Source organism: Pelophylax lessonae, assembly GCF_965119305.1.
Source record: "Pelophylax lessonae genome assembly, chromosome: 7".
Lineage (NCBI taxonomy): Eukaryota > Metazoa > Chordata > Amphibia > Anura > Ranidae > Pelophylax > Pelophylax lessonae.
The window spans coordinates 277,725,253-277,750,824 of record NC_138774.1 but is presented as its reverse complement, the minus strand read 5'-3'; the positions used below and the strand labels follow the sequence as shown (position 1 = coordinate 277,750,824).

General features: G+C 45.5%; 2 protein-coding genes across 2 annotated transcripts in view; one reads left to right on the top strand and one right to left on the bottom strand.

The window, feature by feature from the left end:
* Positions 1–11,311, bottom strand: part of LOC309560960 (splicing factor C9orf78) — a 24,818-nt gene extending 13,507 nt beyond the window's left edge. Inside the window, exons 1-3 of the mRNA XM_082264658.1 lie at positions 11,162–11,311; positions 7,868–7,927; positions 1,277–1,328 (exon numbers count right to left, since the gene is read on the bottom strand). Of these exons, the coding sequence (XP_082120784.1) occupies positions 1,277–1,328; positions 7,868–7,927; positions 11,162–11,247 (198 nt within the window). The 5' untranslated portion in view covers positions 11,248–11,311. The remainder of the gene's footprint in view (positions 1–1,276; positions 1,329–7,867; positions 7,928–11,161) is intronic.
* Positions 11,312–11,358: 47 nt separating this feature from the next.
* The window catches only part of USP20 (ubiquitin specific peptidase 20), a 99,284-nt gene continuing 85,070 nt past the window's right edge, over positions 11,359–25,572 (top strand). Inside the window, exon 1 of the mRNA XM_082263109.1 lies at positions 11,359–11,456. The gene's annotated coding sequence lies outside the window, so the exon portion shown is untranslated. The remainder of the gene's footprint in view (positions 11,457–25,572) is intronic.

Sequence of the window (25,572 nt, the reverse complement as noted above, 5' to 3'; positions counted from 1 at the left end):
CCATGAATTAGGGATAGACCGATTATTGGCAAGGCCGATATGCACTTTCCCTGATATATCGGTATCAGCCCTGGAACTGGCCGATATTTTTGTGACGTCATTCTGCCTTCTTAGGCCGCCTCCCTCGCCTTGGACAGCCTTGTCTGGAGTCGGGACTAGTCTCGCGGGAGAGTATCACAGCCATACACTCACCCACAGCAGCCCGGTGCCAGCCAGCCACCCACATCCACAGGCCCTGTACCAGCCAGCCACAAGCCCTGTACCAGCCAGCCACCCACAGGCACTGTACCAGCCAGCCACAAGCCCTGTACCAGCCAGCCACAAGCCCTGTACCAGCCAGCCACCCACAGGCCCTGTACCAGCCAGCCACAAGCCCTGTACCAGCCAGCCACCCACAGGCCCTGTACCAGCCAGCCACAAGCTCTGTACCAGCCAGCCAGCCACAAGCCCTGTACCAGCCAGCCACAAGCCCTGTACCAGCCAGCCACCCACAGGCCCTGTACCAGCCACCCACCCACAGGCCCTGTACCAGCCAGCCACAAGCCCTGTACCAGCCAGCCACCCACAGGCCCTGTACCAGCCAGCCACCCACAGGCCCTGTACCAGCCAGCCACAAGCTCTGTACCAGCCAGCCACCCACAGGCCCTGTACCAGCCAGCCACAAGCCCTGTACCAGCCACCCACCCACAGGCCCTGTACCAGCCAGCCACAAGCCCTGTACCAGCCACCCACCCACAGGCCCTGTACCAGCCAGCCACCCACAGGCCCTGTACCAGCCAGCCACAAGCCCTGTACCAGCCACCCACCCACAGGCCCTGTACCAGCCAGCCACAAGCCCTGTACCAGCCACCCACCCACAAGCCCTGTACCAGCCAGCCACCCACAGGCTCTGTACCAGCCAGCCACATGCACTGTACCAGCCAGCTGCCCACAAGCCCTGTACCAGCCAGCCACCCACCACAGGGTGCCACCCACCCACCCACCACAGGGTGCCAGCCAGCCAGCCATTAAGCATGAAACAAAAATTAACACGTTCAGTACCAGATTTGTGTCAAAAATTGTCTTTATTTTTCAAAACTTTAAATGTACAAAATATCAGCCCATATCGGCTGATACTGATATGTTGTGACCAAAACATCGGTATCGGCCCTGAAAAAAAAAAAATGTATCGGTCTATCCCTACCATGAACAGGGTTCTGAAATCTCAACAAGCTTGAGCAGAATTGCCTACACTGACATAAATAAGCAGCTTACAGATCTCTCAGGTTGAACTTACCGCTAGCATTGAGTCTTCCGGTAACTTCTCACCCACCAGAAGTGCTGCAGCACTGTGAATTAAATAATTTTTTGTATTAATCCATAAAAAAAAAATAAAAAAATAAAAAAAAAAAACTTACTAGGAATGAGGAAAAATAGAATTATTTCAGTTTACCATCATTATTTTGTAAAATAGATTTATAATAGCATTCTTAAGCTTCTGTGTTTAAAATTTTGTATAATTGACCCATTCAACCATTTGCCGGCCAGGCTTTTTTCTGGCACTTCTTGCTTACATGCTTAAATCAGTATCTTTTGCTAGAAAATTGCTTACAACCCCGAAACATTATACATTTTTTTTTTTTTTTTAGCAGAGACCCTATGGAATAAAATGGTGATTATTGCAATTATTTATGTCTCACGGTATTTGCACAGTGGTTTTGCAAACGCAATTTTATGGGAAAAAAACCCTTTATTGAATTAAAAAGAAAAAAACGCGTTATTTACCCCAATTTTTTTGTATAATGTGAAAGATAATGTTACACCGAGTAAATAGATACCCAACACGTCACGCTTTAAAATTGCGCCAGACTACAGTACTTAAAAATCTCCATAGGCGACGCTTTAAACGCCTTTACAGGTTACCTGCTTAGAGTTAAAGAGGAGTTCTAGTGCTAGAATTATCGCTCTAATGTTTGCAGCGATACCTCACATGTGGTTCAAATACCATCCACATATGCGTGCACGACTTACGTATGCGTTCGCTTCTGCGTGGAGCACGGGGGGATGGGGGCGTTTAAAATGATTATTTTTTATTATTATTTTACGTTTTATTTTAAATTGTATCTAATTTTTTTTTTCATCACTTTTATTCCTATTCCAAGGAATGTAAACATCTTTATGGCGAGATCTGGGGTCATAAAGACCTCAAATCTCTTCTTTGCCTTTAAAAGCAAATTTTTTTTGATCTTTCGCTTTAAAAATAAATAAAAAAAAAAAAAAAGGCCATAGAGTCCATCAAAGAGCATTAACCACTTCCATACCAGGCCTATTCTGGCACTCCTACATGTAAAAATCATCATTTTGTTTTTGTTAGAAAATTACTCAGAACCCCTAAACATTGTATATTCTTTTTTTTTTTTTTTTAGCAGAGACCCCAGGGAATAAAATGGTGGTCGTTACAACTTTTTGTTACACAGTATTTGCGCAGCAATTTTTCAAACGCCTTTTTTTCATGAATTTAAAAAAACAAAACACTAAAGTTAATCTAATTTTTTCGTATACAGGCGGTCCCCGGGTTACAAACATCCGACTTACAAACGACTCCTACTTACAAACAGAGAGAGACAACAGGAAGTGAGCAGAAATCTCCCCCTAGGAAGGGAAATTCACTCCTGGAAGAGTTCTCATGGGAAAAAGGTGTCTCCAATGAAGCTTTATCACCAATCCTTGTTTCCACAACAACCCAAAATTTTCTAAATCCAGTTGTCATAGGGACAGGAAGTGAGGTGAAATCTTCTGAACATGGACATAGACAGCAAAACAAATGGTACTGGGGTGTTAACCCTTCCCTATGCTATCAAAAAAAAACAAAAAAAATATTCATTTGGCTGGAGCTAAATTTAAAATGTTCCTGTTTGGTCTTACAAACAAATTCAACTTAAGAACAAACCTACTTGTTTGTAACTCGGCGACCGCCTGTAATGTGAAGAATGATGTTACGCTGAGTAAATCGATACCTAACATGTCATGCTTTAAAATTGCGCACACTCCCGGAATGACGCCGAACTTCGGTACTTAAAAATCTCCATATGTGACGTTTTAAAATTTTTTAAAGGTTACCAGTTTAAAGTTACAGAGGGGGTCTAGGGCTAGAATTATTGCTCTCGCTCCAACGTTCGCAGCGATACCTCACATGTGTGATTTTAACACCATTTATATATGCGGGCGCGCTTCTGTGTGCCAGGATGCGGGGATGGGGGCTCTTTCATTTTTTTTTTTCTATCGTTTGTTATTTTTATATATATTTTTTTTTCCTTTATCACTTTTATTCCTATTACAAGTAATGTAAACATCCCTTGTAATAGGAATAGGGCATGACAGGTCCTCTTTATGGAGAGATGGGGAGTCCGTAAGACCTCACATCTCTCCTTTAGCAAAGACTGAAAAAAAACAAAAAAAAAAAAAACAAACCATCTCTGCCTTTCCAGCAGAGTCCACAGCAGTATTTACAATTGCCAGGCCAGACGTGACGTCATAACGTCGCACCCGGGCCTCCAAGAGTCAAAGAGACAGCTGGGGACCTAGGTATTCTCTCTCTATAGTGAACTTCTGCCGCCGGCGGATTCCTTCTCCGGCTCACACCAGAGGGCGGCGGGAGGATGGGGGGGAGGGTGGGACGTCCCCTCCCACCCCCTGTAAGAACGATCAAGCGGCTGAACTGCCGCTATGATTGTTCTTACAGTGCAGGGAATCTGAATGATGCCTGCAGGTGCACCCATCATTCAGATATCTCCACTCAAAGTCCTTGAGCTGGAAGTGGTTAATTCTTTAATTGCCTATGGGAGCAGCCGGCTGCATCGCCGGATCATTTTGCAGGTGAACCAGCGGAAACGGTAAGCTCGAGAAGCACTGTTAAGCAGCGGGAAGGTGGAGGGGGTGGGGGGGGTCCCCTCCTGCCATTTTGTTTTTGGTTCCAGTGGGTCATAAGCCGCTTGGACCAGTTTCCTGAGAAAGTTGGCCGCCTGCAGCTTTTCCTTTAACACGAGATCCCTCTTCGGGGCATTTATAGTTTATTCAAAGATCCTTGGTGCATTGGCGATAAATTCCTTCCAGGAATGTGTCCGATGAGAAGATTTTACTGGTCTTCCTAAAAACAGTCACAAGCTTCCATGGTCGCTGGCATTGGCGCTACCAGCTGCTGTGTATTTCTGGTGGCCTGTCACTGTTATTGGAAGCCCCACGGACCATTAGTCAAACAGACGGTGGCAGGCAAGAACCAGATACCCTGGAAGCTGGTCGTTGTTTGCATGAGAGGTTCCCAGAGCTGTACATAAATACAGGACCTTTAGGTATCTGCTTCACATCCCTGCTGCATGCCTAGCCCAAAAACCCCACCACTCCCATACCGGGCCATTTCTGGCACTCCACTTCTACATGTAAAAACCATTTATCTGCTAGAAAATTACTCAGAACCCCCAAACATTATATATATATATATATTTTTTAACAGAGACCCTGGGGAATAAAATGGCTGTCATTGCAACTTTTTATATCACACGGTATTTGCGCACAAATTTTTCAAACGCGTTTTTTTTGGGGAAAAAAAAAAACTATTTTCTGAATTAAAAAAAAAAAAAACACAAAAAGTTAGCCTAATTTTTTGTATAATGCGAATGTATAATGTATAATGTATAATGTATAATGTATAATGCGAAAGATGATGTTACGCCGAGTAGACAGATACCTAACATGCCAAGCCAAACTTCGGTACGTAAAAATCTCTATAGTCAACGCTTTAAAAAAAATTTCAGGTTACCAAATTAGAGTTACAGAGGAGGTCTTGGACTAGAATTGTTGCTCAAAAAAAAAAAGAATTGTTGCTCTCAATGTTAACGCCATTTACATATGTGGCCGCGACGTACACATGCGTTCGCTTCTGTGTGCGAGCACGGGGGAACAGGGGCACTTAAAATCCTTTTTTTTTTTATTTTTACAGTTTCCCTTTCATTTTTTTTCCCCCTCAATTTTATTCCAGTTACAAGGAATATAAACACTCCTTGTAATAGGAATAGTGCATGACCGGTCCTCTTTATGGAGAGATCTGGGGTCAATAGGACCTCAGATCTCTCCTACAGGCTGGAAAGCCTGTAATAAAAAAAAAAAAAAATAATCTTGACTATCCAGCAGAGATCACAGCAGTATTGACAGCTGCCAGGCCGTGCGTGACATCATAACATCGCGCCCGGGCCTGCGAGAGTCATAGAGATTGCCGGGGACCATCTGGTCCTCGGCAGTCTCTATGGTGAACTTCCGCCGCTGGCAGATTCCTTCTCCGGCTCGCCGATCGCACGGGTGAGCCGGTAGAAGCACCGGAGGGCAGCGGGAGGGTTGTTGTCCCCTCCCACACTGGAGGGCAGCGGGAGGGTTGTTGTCCCCTCCCACACTGGAGGGCAGCGGGAGGGTTCTTGTCCCCTCCCACACTGGAGGGCAGCGGGAGGGTTCTTGTCCCCTCCCGCACTGGAGGGCAGCGGGTGGGTTGTCGTCCCCTCCCACACTGGAGGGCAGCGGGAGGGTTGTCGTCCCCTCCCACACTGGAGGGCAGCGGGAGGGTTGTCGTCCCCTCCCACACTGGAGGGCAGCGGGAGGGTTGTCGTCCCCTCCCACACTGGAGGGCAGCGGGAGGGTTGTCGTCCCCTCCCACACTGGAGGGCAGCGGGAGGGTTATTGTCCCCTCCCGCAATGGAGGGCAGCGGGAGGGTTATTGTCCCCTCCCGCACTGGAGGGCAGCTGTCCCCTCCCGCACTGAAGGGCAGCGGGAGGGTTATTGTCCCCTCCCGCAAGGGCCGCACTGGAGGGCAGCGGGAGGGTTATTGTCTCCTCCCGCACTGGAGGGCAGCGGGAGGGTTATTGTCCCCTCCCGCACTGGAGGGCAGCAAACGAGTTATTGTCCCCTCCCGCACTGGAGGGCAGCAGGAGGGTTATTGTCCCCTACCGCACTGAAGGGCAGCGGGAGGGTTATTGTCCCCTCCCGCACTGAAGGGCAGCAGGAGGGTTATCGTCCCCTCCCGCACTGGAGGGCAGCGGGAGGGTTATTGTCCCTCCCGCACTGGAGGGCAGCGGGAGGGTTATTGTCCCCTCCCGCACTGGAGGGCAGCAAACGAGTTATTGTCCCCTCCCGCACTGGAGGGCAGGGGGAGGGTTGTTGTCCCCTCCCGCACTGGAGGGCAGGGGGAGGGTTGTTGTCCCCTCCCGCACTGGAGGGCAGGGGGAAGGTTGTTGTCCCCTCCCGCACTGGAGGGCAGCGGGAGGGTTGTTGTTCCCTCCCGCACTGGAGGGCAGCGGGAGGGTTGTTGTCCCCTCCCGCACTGGAGGGCAGCGGGAAGGTTATTGTCCCCTCCCACACTGGAGGGCAGCGGGAGGGTTATTGTCCCCTCCCGCACTGGAGGGCAGCGGGAGGGTTATTGTCCCCTCCCGCACTGGAGGGCAGCGGGAGGGTTATTGTCCCCTCCCGCACTGGAGGGCAGGGGGAGGGTTGTTGTCCCCTCCCGCACTGGAGGGCAGCGGGAGGGTTGTTGTCCCCTCCCGCACTGGAGGGCAGCGGGAGGGTTGTTGTCCCCTCCCGCACTGGAGGGCAGCGGGAGGGTTGTTGTCCCCTCCCACACTGGAGGGCAGCGGGAAGGTTATTGTCCCCTCCCGCACTGGAGGGCAGCGGGAGGGTTGTTGTCCCCTCCCGCACTGGAGGGCAGCGGGAGGGTTGTTGTCCCCTCCCGCACTGGAGGGCAGCGGGAGGGTTATTGTCCCCTCCCGCACTGGAGGGCAGCAGGAAGGTTATTGTCACCGTCCGCACTGGCCACACTGGAGGGCAGCGGGAGGGTTGTTGTCCCCTCCCGCACTGGAGGGCAGCGGGAAGGTTATTGTCCCCTCCCGCACTGGAGGGCAGCGGGAGGGTTGTTGTCCCCTCCCGCACTGGAGGGCAGCGGGAGGGTTGTTGTCCCCTCCCGCACTGGAGGGCAGCGGGAGGGTTGTTGTCCCCTCCCGCACTGGAGGGCAGCGGGAGGGTTATTGTCCCCTCCCGCACTGGAGGGCAGCAGGAAGGTTATTGTCCCCGTCCGCACTGGCCACACTGGAGGGCAGCGGGAGGGTTGTTGTCCCCTCCCGCACTGGAGGGCAGGGGGAGGGTTGTTGTCCCCTCCCGCACTGGAGGGCAGCGGGAAGGTTGTTGTCCCCTCCCGCACTGGAGGGCAGCGGGAAGGTTATTGTCCCTTCCCGCACTGGAGGGCAGCGGGAGGGTTATCTTCCCCTCCCGCACTGGAGGGCAGCGGGAGGGGGTTGTCCCCTCCCGCACTGGAGGGCAGCGGGAGGGGTTGTCCCCTCCCGCTGCCTGTAACAACGATCAAGCGGCTGAACAGCCACTATGATTGTTCTTATGGTGCAGGGAATCACCAGCTGAAAAAAAAATGATATTTAATATATATAATGCCAGCAGCTGCACCCGTCATTCAGATATCCCCAATTTAAGTCCTGGATTTCATATGATGTCCAGTGGTAAGGAAGTGGTTAAACAAACACTAGCCCATATAAATAAAATAAAAAAAAAATTATATATATATATATATATATATATATATATATATATATATATATATATATATATATATATATATATATATATATATATAAATAAAATTATGAAAAATGTATATAAATAAAAAAAAAATGAAAAAAAAGGCTACAGGGTCATTTTAATGGCACAAATAACTGGGCACAAACCATATCTGTAACAATATCTTTGTCTAATAAATGTGTTATTTTTAAACTTAATTTGATAAGAAGTCTCTGGATAACACCATTGTCCTCATCTATCTACTATTAGATCTGCACCCCCTACCTGACTCCATTTTGTCGTTTTCTCAGGTTCTGAATTTCCTTCGCCTCTACAAGCTTTGTTCTGCAAAATAAAATAAATAAATCACATTTTAATTCTCCGCAAACAACAGCTTTGCACAACAGTCCCATTTCAGCTCTTTGTTGGCCATTGCAATTCATTAAAAAGCCAGATTCAATCCTGGAATAGCACTGAAATCCGGATAGGTTTCCCTACATTGCACAGTGTAGAGGGAGCTGGCTGATAGGAGAGGAGCGCTCAGGGTTGACCTAGCCAGTATTGCTGCTGTATCTTTGCTATCCAATCACAGGCTGGGGCAGTCCTTGAGCAAGCTGTAATGCTTTAAAAAAGTTGAACTAAAGGCAAAACTTTTCTTTTGGGGTAGAGTAAGGTAGAGTTATACCCCTGTCAGTTTTTTGCCCTCTGAGTCCCATTGGGGAGATTTCCCTTCACTTCCTGTCCCATAGCCAAAACAGGAAGTATGAGGAAATCCCTCCAAAGAAAAGCCCCGTACACACGTACCAATTGTTGGCCGTAAATATTCGGCCGACGACGGATCGGCCGATTGTAGGCTTGTTAGTATGATGCTTCCGACAGCCGACAGCGCATTTTCGGCCAAACAGAATCTGTTGTGCTGGCATTAAAATTTTTGTCGTCCGTCACCAGAACGGCCGATTGTTTCGCCAGTCAGTACAGAATTCAGCCGACAAACAGCCGATTAGCCAGACTGGGAATGCTCAGAAAAGAAAAAAACACACGGAAAGTTAACCATCACATGACATCACTTCTGCAGTCGGCTGTTGTTGGCCGACAAAATTCGTGTGCAGTCTTTTGCAGTTTTCAACAGACACGACAGCCCTGGACAAAAGACGGCCGATCGTTCGCTACGTGTGTACGGGGCTTAAGGCAATCCCTGGTTGTTGGGTCATGAGCCTGGGCGTATTCAGACTAGGATCCTCAAGATGATCATCAAGGAGGTCGCCTTGAGAAAGTCACATGATGAGTGGCGAAATGTTTTTGGGGGCAATGACGTCATCACGCTAAATGCTAAGGCAGGGAAAAGAAACAAGGATTTTTTTTTTTTTTTTTTAGCAAAAAGCAGCACATATTACACTTGTTAGGCACACACTTAACCCCTTGGTTACCCTGAGATGTTAAAGCGGAGTTCCGGGCACAGAAATGATTTTTTACTGAACATACCCCCGGGACAGTCAGGGCTAGTACATTCCACAATGGCTAGCCTCTGATCTGTCCCGGTTCACACTTACCTTTTAGAAGAAATACTCACTTATAAAATTTCTTCCACAGCGTTTCCATCTCTCTTGTGGGCAGCTGAAGCCGGCGCGATCCTCTTCTGTGTCTTCTTCCGCGTCTTCTTGTCCCAGAATGCGCCGCACCGGCCCCTCTCGTCACCTCCGGTGCGGCGCCGCATTCCTCCACAGCTTCTGGACATGCCCAGAAGCTGTTTAGCAGGGAATGCGGCGTCGCCCGGAAGTGACGAGAGGGGCCGGTGCAGGCGCATTGATTCCTGGGAGCGATGACGTTCAGCTCCCAGGAATCAGTGCACGCAGGAAGTGACGGCGGAGCCGCGGCGCTGAGGGAGGAAGTGAAGAATAGGTGAGTATCTTCGATCTTCAATTACAAGGTGAGTGAATAAAAAAAAAAAACCTAACTATCCAATTCTGTTTCAGGTTAAGGGGAAGAAGCGGACGGGCACAAAAAAAAATATCGATTTTGTGCCCGGAACTCCGCTTTAACCCCTTCCCAGCCAGTGTAATTAGCACAGTGAGAGTGTATAGTAATAGCACTGATCACTCTATTAGTGTCACTGGTGATGTCAGTCAGTGTTCAATTGCCTGCCACACCCTCACAGTCCCTCTATCGGTTGGTGATCACCACCATCACCAGTATAACAAAACCAAAAGATTCCAAATATATATACACACACATACATATATATATATATACATACACACACATACATATACATATATATATATATATATATATATATGTATATATATACACATACACACACACACACACACACACATACATATATATATACATACACATACACACACACACACACACACAGTTACAGAGGAGGTTGTCACCATTAATGATTAAACAGCAGGCAGCACTACCCTTTTTTTTGTATTTAAGTATACAGGTCATTCTTGCACAAAGCAGTGCCGCTGCAGTGAATCAGTCTAATCCATCCTGAACAGTGCTGCACTGAGAAAAGTAATCCTGATTGGTCAGTGCTGTTGCAGTGATATGACCTGATCGATTCTGGAAATGCTGCACCAAGAAAGAGTGAGCGCTGCCCCGAGGACAGTGAGCGCTGCAACGAGGACAGTGAGCGCTGCAACGAGGACAGTGAGCGCTGCAACGAGGACAGTGAGCTTCCAACGAGTACAGTGAGCGCTGCAACGAGGACAGTGAGCGCTGCAACGAGGACAGTGAGCGCTGCAACGAGGACAGTGAGCGCTGCAACGAGGACAGTGAGCGCTGCAACGAGGACAGTGAGCGCTGCAACGAGTACAGTGAGCGCTGCAACGAGGACAGTGAGCGCTGCAACGAGGACAGTGAGCGCTGCAACGAGTACAGTGAGTGCTGCACCGAGTAGAGGGAGCGCTGCACCGAGTAGAGGGAGCGCTGCACCGAGTAGAGGGAGCGCTGCACCGAGTAGAGGGAGCGCTGCACCGAGTAGAGGGAGCGCTGCACCGAGTAGAGGGAGCGCTGCACCGAGTAGAGGGAGCGCTGCACCGAGTAGAGGGAGCGCTGCACCGAGAAGAGGAAATGCTGCACCGAGAAAGAGTGAGCGCTGCACCGAGGACAGTGACCGCTGCACGGGGAAGAAGGAGAGGACTGTGGGGGCGCTGACTGCTCAGCAACTCTGGAGGAAAGCACAGCAGGGACTGGGGGAGGGGTGACAACCTATACATATTTCTTCTGTAAAGGTGAACTAACCCTTTAAGATGTGTTAGGTGGTGCCTGGAATTCCACTTTAACTGACCAAGCTGAAGATAGAAGCTGATTGGTTGCCATGCCTCCCCCATTGTATACAGATCATCAGGTCTATGCTGGGACTTTGGTTTACAGACAATGTATAATCCCCTTCCAGTATGACATCTATGGGAGAAGAAACATCCTAAAAGAGGATTTCTATGATGCTCACTTACTGAAACAACTTCCAGGACCAGCTGACAACACAGGGAACACACATCAGGATGCCCTCCATGCAAATCCTCTTTAAGAAACTCCTTCCATGTCCCCAGTGCCTCCACTCACCTGACCACAGTGGTCACCTCGTCATCTTCCTTCTCTTCATCCGAGCTGGAGGCTCTCCGCCTTCTGAAATTCTTCCCCGCTGGCATCTTCTTTTCCAGCAACTTCTCTGCCTCTATTGCATGTAAACACAGGGGGACACCCTACTTCCGGCGCCTAGTGACGACGTCACGCTGCCCTTCTCAGGCTTCCCGGGGCCCCGCCCTGTCCCTGGCAGAGGTGGGCGGAGCCATTAGTCAGCCGTCAAAAGGCTGCAGAAAGAATGGGAAGAAGAGCCAGGCAGGCATAGAATAGAGAGGTAAGCATCCTTCCCCTCCCCCTCTCCCCTATGGCCTGGCACACAGAGGGAGCCCAGGGTGCTGGGCACAGCTGGCATGTCCTAATGTACATGTATAGGTGGTGTGTTTACATGGGGGCAGGGGACGGGCCAGGCTGGGGTAGGCGGGCACACCATGTATATACTGAGAGCCAGGACAATACCTATCTGTATACAAATATATATTTCTGTCTGTATATATACTGTATATATGGATTGTCTGTGTGTATATATATACTGTATATATGGATATGTGTGTGTATATATATATATATACTGTATATATGGATATGTGTGTGTGTATATATATATATATACTGTATATATGGATATGTGTGTGTGTATATATATATATACTGTATATATGGATATGTGTGTGTATATATACTGTATATATGGATGTGTGTGTGTATATATATATATACTGTATATATGGATATGTGTGTGTATATATACTGTATATATGGATGTGTGTGTGTATATATATATATACTGTATATATGGATATGTGTGTGTATATATATATATATATACTGTATATATATATATATACTGTATATATGGATATGTGTGTGTGTATATATATATATATATATACTGTATATATGGATATGTGTGTGTATATATACTGTATATATGGATATGTGTGTGTATATATATATATACTGTATATATGGATATGTGTGTGTGTATATATATATACTGTATATATGGATATGTGTGTGTGTATATATATATATACTGTATATATGGATATGTGTGTGTGTGTGTGTGTGTGTGTATATATATATACTGTATATATGGATATGTGTGTGTGTATATATATATATACTGTATATATGGATATGTGTGTGTGTATATATATATATACTGTATATATGGATATGTGTGTGTGTATATATATATATACTGTATATATGGATATGTGTGTGTATATATACTGTATATATGGATGTGTGTGTGTATATATATATATACTGTATATATGGATATGTGTGTGTATATATATATATATATACTGTATATATATATATATACTGTATATATGGATATGTGTGTGTGTATATATATATATATATATACTGTATATATGGATATGTGTGTGTATATATACTGTATATATGGATATGTGTGTGTATATATATATATACTGTATATATGGATATGTGTGTGTGTATATATATATACTGTATATATGGATATGTGTGTGTGTATATATATATATACTGTATATATGGATATGTGTGTGTGTGTGTGTGTGTGTGTATATATATATACTGTATATATGGATATGTGTGTGTGTATATATATATATACTGTATATATGGATATGTGTGTGTGTATATATATATATATACTGTATATATGGATATGTGTGTGTGTATATATATATATACTGTATATATGGATATGTGTGTGTATATATACTGTATATATGGATATGTGTGTGTATATATGTAAATATACTGTATATATGGATGTGTGTGTGTATATATATATATATATACTGTATATATGGATATGTGTGTGTATATATATATACTGTATATATGGATATGTGTGTATATATATATATATATATATATATATATATATATATATATATACTGTATATATGGATATGTGTGTATATATATATATATATATACTGTATATATGGATATGTGTGTATATATATATATATATATACTGTATATATGGATATGTGTGTATATATATATATATATATACTGTATATATGGATATGTGTGTATATATATATATACTGTATATATGGATATGTGTGTATATATATATATATACTGTATATATGGATATGTGTGTGTATATATATATATAGGGAAGCTCCAAAAACTAAAAACACAAAAGAAAGGAGGTGCAACACCCTTCGACACCTTCTGAAAATGTATTTGTAATGCCAAAAACACACTCACAAACATGAAGAGTAAAAATCGCATGAAAAAAAGTCCACCCCAATGTGGAAAGGACATGTTCCCTGCGCTAGGACCTCTAACGCGTTTCGGGAGCCTAGGCTCTGAGGAAGGGAGCGTGGCTCCCGAAACACGTCAGCGGTCCTAGCACAGGGAACATGTCCTTTCCACATTTCCTTTTTACTCTTTATGTTTGTATTTATAATGCCAACAACATACTCACATTTTCAAAAGGTGTGGAAGAGTAATGCACTAGGTGTTTGCGCCTCCTTTCTTTTTGTGTATATATATATATATATATATATATATATATATATATATATATATATATATATATATACACAGTATCTCACAAAAGTGAGTACACCCCTCACATTTTTGTAAATATTTTATTCTATCTTTTCATGTGACAACACTGAAGAAATGACACTTTGCTACAATGTAAAGTAGTGAGTGTACAGCTTGTATAACAGTGTAAATTTACTGTCCCCTCAAAATAACTCAACACACAGCCATTAATGTCTAAACTGCTGGCAACAAAAGTGAGTACACCCCTAAGTGAAAATGTCCAACTTGGGCCCAATTAGCCATTTTCCCTCCCTGGTGTCATGTGACTCGTTAGTGTTACAAGGTCCCAGGTGTGAATGGGGAGCAGGTGTGTTAAATTTGGTGTTATCGCTCTCACTCTCTCATACTGGTCACTGGAAGTTCAACATGGCACCTCATGGCAAAGAACTCTCTGAGGATCTGAAAATAAGAATTGTTGCTCTACATAAAGAAGGCCTAGGCTATAAGAAGATTGCCAAGACCCTGAAACTGAGCTGCAGCACAGTGGCCAAGACCATACAGCGGTTTAACAGGACAGGTTCCACTCAGAGCAGGCCTCGCCATGGTCAACCAAAGAAGTTGAGTGCACATGCTCAGCGTCATATCCAGAGGTTGTCTTTGGGAAATAGACGTATGAGTGCTGCCAGCATTGCTGCAGAGGTTGAAGGGGTGGGGGGTCAGCCTGTCAGTGCTCAGACCATACGCCGCACACTGCATCAAATTGTTCTGCATGGCTGTCATCCCAGAAGGAAGCCTCTTCTAAAGATGATGCACAAGAAAGCCTGCAAACAATTTGCTGAAGACAAGCAGACTAAGGACATGGATTACTGGAACCATCTCCTGTGGTCTGATGAGACCAAGATAAACGTATTTGGTTCAGATGGTGTCAGGCGTGTGTGGCGGCAACCAGGTGAGGAGTACAAAGACAAGTGTGTGTTGCCTACAGTCAAGCATGGTGATGGGAGTGTCATGGTCTGGGGCTGCATGAGTGCTGCCGGCACTGCGGAGTTACAGTTCATTGAGGGAACCATGAATGCCAACATGTACTGTGACATACTGAAGCAGAGCATGATCCCCTCCCTGAGGAGTCTGGGCCGCAGGGCAGTATTCCAACATAACGACCCCAAACACCTCCAAGATGACCACTGCCTTGCTAAAGAAGCTGAGGGTAAAGGTGATGGACTGGCCAAGCATGTCTCCAGACCTAAACCTTATTGACCATCTGTGGGGCATCCTCAAACAGAAGGTGGAGGAGCGCAAGGTCTCTAACATCCACCAGCTCCGTGATGTCATCATGGAGGAGTGGAAGAGGACTCCAGTGGCAACCTGTGAAGCTCTGGTGAACTCCATGCCCAAGAGGGTTAAGGCAGTGCTGGAAAATAATGGTGGCCACACAAAATATTGACACTTTGGGCCCAATTTGGACATTTTCACTTAGGGGTGTACTCACTTTTGTTGCCAGCGGTTTAGACATTAATGGCTGTGTGTTGAGTTATTTTGAGGGGACAGTAAATTTACACTGTTATACAAGCTGTACACTCACTACTTTACATTGTAGCAAAGTGTCATTTCTTCAGTGTTGTCACATGAAAAGATAGAATAAAATATTTACAAAAGCGTTAGAGGTTTACTCACTTTTGTGAGATAGTGTAAATAGAAACATTGTATCATTTCGTTCTTTTAGATCAAAGGGATGAACTTTTGGTCTGTAAATGAGGTCAGTTTAACCACTTAAAGACCCAGCCTTTTTCTGACACTTAAAATCTGTATTTTTTTTTGCTAGATATTTACTTAGCACCCCCAAATTATATATATATGTATGTGTATGTATATATATATATATATATATATATATATATATATATATACTGTATGTGTGTATGTATGTATGTATGTATATATATATATATATATATATATATATATATATATATATATATATATATATTTATTTAGCAGAGACCCTAGAGAATAAAATGACGGATGTTGTAATATTTTATATCACACTGTATTTGCACAGCGGTCTTTGAAATGACATTTTTTTTGGGAAAAAAATACACATCAATGAATTAAAAAAAAAAACTAAACAGTAAAGGCAGCCCAATATTTTTGTATAATGTGAAAGATGATGTTACCCTGAGAATCGTGATAATTTTTCTAAGCCCAAAACTTGTGATTCTCATTTTTTCCAGAATTGTGCAGCTCTATCACATAGGCAGTTCGCCATTCTGGCTCTCTGCCTAACGATTGGTGGGTGGCGGCGGACCTTGAGTACTTGGTACCCGTAGATCAGCTCCCCAGTGTGAGCAAGCCGCCTACCCGGAAAGTGTCGGATCACGTACAGTATATATATATATATATATATATATATATATATACGTGGCCTGGTACACAGGTGCCACCCTGTAGCAGTGAAAGTGCTATGGAGCAGACCTGAAGTGGATATTTACCACTAACTACATATCGCACCATTTAGGAGATATTCACAGTTGAAGCAGTCGGTGACATCACTGGCGCATGCGCATTGTGCTCCGCATTGTACAAGAGTGATATCACCATGGCCCAGCCATTCAAACACCTGGAGAGCGTGAACTCGGAAGTGAGAGTCGGTGAAGATGGAAGCGCTGACAGCATGCCGCTGGAGGGGGCTCAGTTCAGGTAAGTCTTTCATAATGTGCCGGTATGCTGTGCAAGCTAGCATATTGTGATAAAAAAAAAAAAGCATCCCTTTAACCACTTGCTGACCAGCCCCTGTAGTTATACTGTGGCAGGTCGGCTCTGTTACGCGAAATGACATACATGTACACCGTTTTGTGTAGCAGTTAGTGGAGGCGTGCGCGCGCACCGATTTGCTAAAGGGGGAGCCAATCAGCGGGGCCAACAGACGTGATGTCCGTCGGGCACCTGCGATCGCTCCCCATGCAGACAGAATGGCGATCTGCCGATGTAAACACGGCAGACCGCTGTTATGTCAGTGATGAACACAGGGATCCTCCTATTTAGGAACACAGGTCTCTGTGTTCATTCCATAAGCCCATCCCCCCACAAAGTTAGAAAACACCCCCTAGGCACACATTTAACCCTTTGATCGCCCCTGGTGTTAACCCCTTCCCTGCCAGTGTCATTATTACAGTAACAGTGCATATTTTTAGCACTGATTACTGTAGTAATGTCACTGGTCCCCCCAAAAGTGTCAGTTAGTGTCCGATCTGTCTGCCGCAATGTTGCAGCCCCGCTAAAAATCGATGATCGCCGGTTTTCTGGTAAAAAATATATATAAATAAATAAGAATGACATAAATCTTTCCCCTAGTTTGTAGACGCGATAACTTATGCTCAAACCAATCAATATACACCTTTTGGGATTTTTTTTTACCATAACAATGTAGCAGAATACATATTGGCCTAAAATGATGAAAAAATTTGGATTTTTTTAATTTTTTTTTTATTGGAAATGTTTTATAGTAAAGTAAAAAATATTGTTTTTCTTTTTCAGAATTGTCGCTTTTTTTTTTGTTTAGACTCGGTTCACATTGCCGCGACTTGTCAGCCTGACAAGTCGCACTCCCTCGCGGTCCATTGACCACTACAGGACCCGTTCTAATAGGAGCAACACAAGTCGCTCCGACTTAGAAAAAGGGTCCTGTACTACTTCGGGGCGACCTCGGAGCGACTTGCATAGACTTCCATTATGTGAAGTCCCTGCCAGTCGCTCCGAAGTCGTGGTGCATTGTAGTAAGTAAGTAAGAAGTAGTAAGGAGGCGTGTCGCCCCAGTGTGAACCGACTGTAATAGCGCAAAAAAAAAAAAAATCGCAGAGGGGATCAAATACCACCAAAAGAAATCTCTATATGCGGGGAAATAAAGGACATCAATTTTATTTAAGTACAACGTCACACGATCGCAGAATTGTCACGCAGTGCCTAATTGCACAAAATGGCCTGGTCATTAAGGGGGCAAATCCTTCCGGTCCAGAACTGGTTAAAGTAACGCAGTGCTGTATCGCAAAAAAAAATGGCCTGGTCATAAGGGGGGTACAACCTTTCCGGTCCTTAAGTGGTTAAACAGTTTGGCAATCATGTGACCACTGTTACACGATTGGAAGCCTGTCCCGCCAGCTACTGTTCTATAGCCCAGATCAAGAGCTGTCTGCGACAGATTGGTCTTTGTGCTGAGAGCGCCCAGCGAGCGGCTTTATTCCGGTAACAATAGAAAAATAGGGCCATTTGGTGGAAAAAGGTTTATTGATCAGAAAAGTTTCCATTCAGTTTTTTTGCAGTTGCAGGATAGCCAATCCTGTGTGTAATCCTCTATTATCAGTAATATTAGACAAAGATTGCTCACATCTGTCACACACTGCTTCCATGTGACAAAAGAGTGATATAGATTGCTGACGTGACAAAAGACTGTCAGAGTGCTTAGTGTCTAACGCTCATCATTGTTCTCCTACTGACATAGAAGCATTTTTGTAAACAGGCAAAGCCACGCTTATTTTACCAAGCAAACACTATAATTATTACCCTATTCCAAAAGCATGGTTTGCTATCTTAAGGGCAACAGTAGAATCTCATTAACAGCACATCTTACAAAAAACAGTCAAGAGTATATATACAACACAACATATGGTGGGCAAGGAATATATATATATATATATAAAGAATGTCTCTTACGTTGGTGGACAGTAGGAGGAAGAATGTCTCTTACGTTGGTGGACAGTAGGAGGAAGAATGTCTCTTACGTTGGTGGACAGTAGGAGGAAGAATGTCTCTTACGTTGGTGGACAGTAGGAGGAAGAATGTCTCTTACGTTGGTGGACAGTAGGAGGAAGAATGTCTCTTACGTTGGTGGACAGTAGGAGGAAGAATGTCTCTTACGTTGGTGGACAGTAGGAGGAAGAATGTCTCTTACGTTGGTGGACAGTAGGAGGAAGAATGTCTCTTACGTTGGTGGACAGTAGGAGGAAGAATGTCTCTTACGTTGGTGGACAGTAGGAGGAAGAATGTCTCTTACGTTGGTGGACAGTAGGAGGAAGAATGTCTCTTACGTTGGTGGACAGTAGGAGGAAGAATGTCTCTTACGTTGGTGGACAGTAGGAGGAAGAATGTCTCTTACGTTGGTGGACAGTAGGAGGAAGAATGTCTCTTACGTTGGTGGACAGTAGGAGGAAGAATGTCTCTTACGTTGGTGGACAGTAGGAGGAAGAATGTCTCTTACGTTGGTGGACAGTAGGAGGAAGAATGTCTCTTACGTTGGTGGACAGTAGGAGGAAGAATGTCTCTTACGTTGGTGGACAGTAGGAGGAAGAATGTCTCTTACGTTGGTGGACAGTAGGAGGAAGAATGTTGCTTATATTAGTGGTCAGTAGAAGGAAGAATATCTCTTACGTTGGTGGACAGTAGGAGGAAGAATGTCTCTTACATTGGTTGTCAGTAGAAGGAAGAATGTCTCTTAAGCCCCGTACACACACGCAGATCGTCGTCATACAAACGTCGGCGGACGAAAGATCTGCTGATTGTACGCGTGTTAGTATGGTGCCTCCGACAGATGTCTGCACACAATCCGCGGACAAGAGTCTTTCTTGCAAACATGAAAATTTTTGTCTGCAGACACCAGAACGGACGATTGTTCGCCTGTCAGTACAGAAATCAGCCGACAGACCGCAGATTTGCAAGACTGGGCATGCTCAGAAAATAAAAAACACAGGGAAAGTTAACCATTACATGACATCACTTCTGCAGTCAGCTGAAGTCTGCGGACAAAATTCTTGTGCTGTCCTTGTGCTGTCTTTGCACTTTTCAACAGACACCGACATCCCGGGGAGAAAAGACGAACATTTGTATGACGACGATCTGCGTGTGTGTACGGGGCTTTACATTGGTGGACAGTAGGAGGAAGATTGTCTCTTACATTGGTGGACAGTAGGAGGAAGAATGTCTCTTACGTTGGTGGACAGCAGGGGGAAGAATGTCTCTTATGTTGGTGGACAGTAGGAGGAAGAATGTTGCTTATATTAGTGGTCAGTAGAAGGAAGAATATCTCTTACGTTTGTGGTCAGTAGCAGGAAGAATGTCTCTTACATTGGTTGTCAGTAGGAGGAAGAATGTCTCTTACATTGGTTGTCAGTAGAAGGAAGAATGTCTCTTACTTTGGTGGACAGTAGGAGGAAGAATGTCTCTTACATTGGTTGTTAGTAGAAGGAAGAATGTCTCTTACGTTGGTGGACAGTAGGAGGAAGAATATCTCTTACGTTGGTGGACAGTAGAAGAAAGAATGTCTCTTACATTGGTGGACAGTAGGAGGAAGAATGTCTCTTACGTTGGTGGACAGTAGGAGGAAGAATGTTTCTTACATTGGTGGACAGTAGGAGGAAGAATGTCTCTTACATTGGTGGACAGTAGGAGGAAGAATGTCTCTTACGTTGGTGGACAGTAGGAGGACGAATGTCTCTTACGTTGGTGGACAGTAGGAGGACGAATGTCTCTTACGTTGGTGGACAGTAGGAGGACGAATGTCTCTTACGTTGGTGGACAGTAGGAGGAAGAATGTCTCTTACATTGGTGGACAGTAGGAGGAAGAATGTCTGTTACGTTGATGGTCAGTAGGAGGAAGAATGTCTGTTACGTTGATGGTCAGTAGGAGGAAGAATGTCTCTTACGTTGGTGGTCAGTAGGAGGAAGAATATCTTTTACATTGGTGGTCAGTAGGAGGAATAATGTCTCTTACGTTAGTGGACAGTAGGAGGAAGAATGTCTCTTACGTTAGTGGACAGTAGGAGGAAGAATGTCTCTTGCGTTAGTGGACAGTAGGAGGAAGAATGTCTGTTACGTTGATGGTCAGTAGGAGGAAGAATGTCTCTTGCGTTGGTGGACAGTAGGAGGAAGAATGTCTCTTGCGTTGGTGGACAGTAGGAGGAAGAATGTCTCTTGCGTTGGTGGACAGTAGGAGGAAGAATGTCTGTTACGTTGATGGTCTGTAGGAGGAAGAATGTCTCTTACATTGGTAGTCAGTAGGAGGAAAAATGTTTCTTACATTGGTTGTTAGTAGAAAGAAGAATGTCTCTTACGTTGGTGGTCAGCAGGAGGAAGAATGTCTTTTAAGTTGGTAGTAAGTAAGGAAAAGAACGTTTTTTTACGTTGGTAGTAAATAAGGAGAAGAATGTACTAAGGAGAAGAATGTTATTTTACGCTGGTGGTCAGTAGAAGAAAGAATGTTTTCTTACGTTAGTAGTAAGGAGAAGAATGCCTCTTAGATTAGCTGACAGTAGGAGGAAGAATGTCTTTAACGTTGGTAGAAAGTAAGGAAAAGAACGTTTTTTACGTGGGTAGTAAATAAGGAGAAGAATGTACTAAGGAGAAGAATATCTTTTACGTTGGTAGTAAGGAGAAGAATGTTATTGTACATTGGTACTAAGGAGAAGAATGTTATTTTACGCTGGTGGTCAGTAGAAGAAAGAATGTGTTTTTTTTTTTTTTACGTTAGTAGTAAGGAGAAGAATGTCTCTTCCATTGGTGGATAGTAGGAGGAAGAATGTCTTTTAAGCTGGTAGTAAGTAAGGAAAAAGTTTTTTACGTTGTTAGTAAATAAGGAGAAGAATGTTATTTTACGCTGGTGGTCAGTAGAAGAAAGAATGTTTTCTTACGTTAGTAGTAAGGAGAAGAATGCCTCTTAGATTGGTGGTCAGTAGGAGGAAGAATGTCTTTAACGTTGGTAGAAAGTAAGGAGAAGAATGTTTTTTACATTTGTGGTCTATGGGAGCCAGAATGTCCCTCATATTGGCGGTCTGGAGGAGCCAGAATGTCCCTCACATTGGTGGTCTGTGGGAGCCAGAATGTCCCTCACATTGGCGGTCTGTGGGAGCCAGAATTTCCCTCACATTGGCGGTCTGTGGGAGCCAGAATTTCCCTCACATTGGCGGTCTGTGGGAGCCAGAATGTCCCTCACATTGGCGGTCTGTGGGAGCCAGAATGTCCCTCACATTGGCGGTCTGTGGGAGCCAGAATGTCCTCCATATTGGCGGTCTGGAGGAGCCAGAATGTGCCTCACATTGGCGGTCTGTGGGAGCCAGAATGTGCCTCACATTGGCGGCCTGTGGGATTTAGAATGTCCCTCACATTGGCGGCCTGTGGGAGTCAGAATGTCCCTCACATTGGCAGCCTGTGGGATTTAGAATGTCCCTCACATTGGCGGTCTGTGGGAGTCAGAATGTCCCTCACATTGGCGGCCTGTGGGAGTCAGAATGCCCCTCACATTGGCGGCCTGTGGGATTTAGAATGTCCCTCACATTGGCGATCTGTAGGAGCCAGAATGTCCCTCACATTGGTGGTCTGTGGGAGCCAGAATGTCCCTCATATTGGTGGCCTGTGGGAGCCAGAATGTCCCTCACATTGGCGGTCTGTGGGAGCCAGAATTTCCCTCACATTGGCGGTCTGTGGGAGCCAGAATGTCCCTCACATTGGCGGTCTGTGGGAGCCAGAATGTCCTCCATATTGGCGGTCTGTGGGATTTAGAATGTCCCTCACATTGGCGGTCTGTGGGAGCCAGAATGTGCCTCACATTGGCGGCCTGTGGGATTTAGAATGTCCCTCACATTGGCGGTCTGTAGGAGCCAGAATGTCCCTCACATTGGCGGCCTGTGGGAGACAAAATGTCTCTCTTATTGGCGGTCTGTGGGAGCCAGAATGTCCCCCACATTGGCGGTCTGTGGGAGCCAGAATGTCCCTCACATTGGCGGCCTGTGGGAACCAGAATGTCCCTCACATTGGCGGTCTGGAGGAACCAGAATGCTAATTACCTGTTTATGTGCCGACTAGTGGAAACAACTCCTTTGATGTTTTGAATATTCCAAGGCTTTTTCCAAAACCTTTCAAAACTCAAGCAAAGATTATTCAAGTAAGGACATGGGGTAGCGAATTATGAGCACTAATATACCTGTGTATATATAAAAGGATTTTTGAGTGAGATGTTGAATGTCAGGCAGACCCTATGTAATATCTTGAGATGAATTCATCTCAATGACTCAGTGATGACCCTTGGTAGACACCTCAAATCCACGCTTGGGTTAGGGACACGATCATTGTTAGTGGTTAGGGACATGATCATTGTTAGTGGTTAGGGACACGATCATTGTTAGTGGTTTAGGCATAATGAACCTAAAATCAATACAGGGAAAATACCTAATGAGTTCATTGTATAGAAAATGAGTGGGTAGAAAGATGACTTTTTGTTGTACTGTAAAAAAGAGAGAATAGATGGTCTTCTGGGGTTTACACTAGGTTATGGATTGTAGAGATCCCTTATGCCACCACATATTGAAAAGTAACTCCACCTTATTGGAAAAAGAAATAGCACATTAAAAAAAATCACTCTAAACAGGACGTTATCCAACAAGGAGCTATTCCTTCAGAGACGAACAGTTAGGAATCTGCAACAAAGTTTATTAAAATTCTTGTAATGTACATTTATCACTCGGAGGGGAATTTTTTTTTTTCTTAATAAAAGTGGAGTAACCTTTTAAATAAAGAAAAACCTGGGGGAAAGCTGGAGTAGTGCTCGAAGGCATTAGAGAGGAGACAGTCCCTGGAGTTTTCTGGCTTCCCTCCAGTGCTGTATTTTGGCCTAGGCCAACAAGGCCCAGGCCTAGGGCAGCACTTTGCAGGGGGGCAGCAAAAAAGCCACCCCCCCTCCACCTGAGACTCTATTGGCCACTGGTTGCTAGAACCACCTCTCTCACCAGCCTCTCTCTCTCATCCCCCCTTCTCTCTCTCTCTCTCTCTCACCCCCTCTCTCTCGCCCCCTCTCTCTTTCTCTATCATCCCCCTCTCTATCTCATCCCCCCTCTCTCTCTCATCCCCCCTCTCTCTCTCATCCCCCTCTCTCATCCCTCCATCTCTCTCTCTCTCTCATCCCCCCATCTCTCTCTCTCTCTCTCATCCCCCCATCTCTCTCTCTCTCTCTCTCTCTATCACTCTCTCTCTCATCCCCCCTCTCTCTCGCATCCTCCTCTCTCATCCCCTCTCTCTCTCACCCCCCTCTCTTTCGACCCCCCCCCCCTCTCTCCCTCCCTCACCCACCCCCTCTCTTTCTCCCTTCCTCCCTCCCTCCCTCGCCCACCCCCTCTCTCTCTCTGCCTCCCTCACCCTTCCCCCCCTCTCTCTCTCTCCCTCACCCACCCCTCTCGTGAGATCTCAGGGGTTCATGCTTGCAGTCCTTCAATTTTGGAGGGAGACACATCTGTTAAAAAACAAGTGGGGCAAATTTACATAATGGGGGGGGGGGGGGTGGCGTGCCCAATTTTAGTCTTGCCTAGGGCAGCACAAAACCAAAATACACCACTGCTTCCCTCCATGTAGAAATAATAATGTCCCTCAAGAGGAGTTTTAGTTTGATTCAGCTGGATAAAAGAGCGTTTAGCGTGTAATACCCTCTGAAGTGACCAAGGTTGTACTAGCTGTGCATCTAGGCCTGCAGCCATGTAAAATGAGGTGTCAGACATCTATGACCTGACATGAATTAGAATGCTTGCAAGGTTATATAATCTGATAACAGGAAGGTTCACCCATGGGTTTTGGTTAGAAGCTTGCAGATGCTTTAAGTGCCGGTTCACACTAATACGACTTGTCAGGCGACTTGGTCAGCCTGGCAAGTCGCCTACTGTCGCGGTCCATTGAGTAGTACAGGACCGGTTCTAATAGGAGCGATACAAGTCGCTCCGAGTTAGAAAAAGGTTCCTGTACTACTTCGGGGAGACCTGGAGCGACTTGCATAGACATTCATTTTATGAAGTCCGTGCAAGTCGTGCCGAAGTCGCGCTGCACGCGACTTCACAGGTCGCCCCCTAAGTCGGATCGCCGTAGTGTGAACCGAGTCTAAAGCTATTCTAGATTCTAAACAAAAGCGGGGATGGCAAAATCCAATTTTTAGGAGGGGTATGGTTTGTAAGAGGTAGAGAAGGCATGCAAATCTGATCGTTTTGAAAAAGGGCATCTGCCCATCACACTGTACTGTATAAGGACCCACTCAAACTGTCCAATTCAATTTTATGTAGTCATTAGCTCGTTGGTTCACATCTTGTCCAGTTCTATTTTTTTTATTACTTTTAGATATGCGATGTGGGACTGGGAGGTTTAAACTCAAACAGTAGGTACATTTGCAATGAGTTGCGCCAGTCCAAAACTGTATTTTAGGGCATGGCAGCCTAGTACTTTTATTCAATAAATGGAAAGTTCACATGTACTTCAGTTGCCCATGCAGGGGTTTCTTCCAAACAGTGTGCACAAATAAAAATACCGCAGAACCTGGCCCACTTACCAGTCCCTTTTGACTGTGTTGTCCAGCTCTTTTGGAATACTTGGCTCTCTAGCCTTTAGTCAAAGTGCCCCGCTGCACGGTCCACCTCTGGCCTATGAATTGGGGTTCTCCTGACAATCCGATAGGAGCCTATCTGACTCCTGGAACTGAGACCGGCTGTCTCTTGGCTTCTGGCTGGGCCCTCTGACTCCTTGATGAGACCTCTGTCTCTTGACTTCTGACTGGGCCCTCTGACCCCTCGATGAGACCTCTGTCTCATGACTTCTGACTGGGCCCTCTGACCCCTCGATGAGACCTCTGTCTCATGACTTCTGACTGGGCCCTCTGACCCCTCGATGAGACCTCTGTCTCATGACTTCTGACTGGGCCCTCTGACCCCTCGATGAGACCTCTGTCTCATGACTTCTGACTGGGCTCTCTTACCCCTTGATGAGACCTCTGTCTCATGACTTCTGGCTGGACCCTCTTACCCCTCGATGAGACCTCTGTCTCATGACTTCTGGCTGGACCCTCTTACCCCTTGATGAGACCTCTG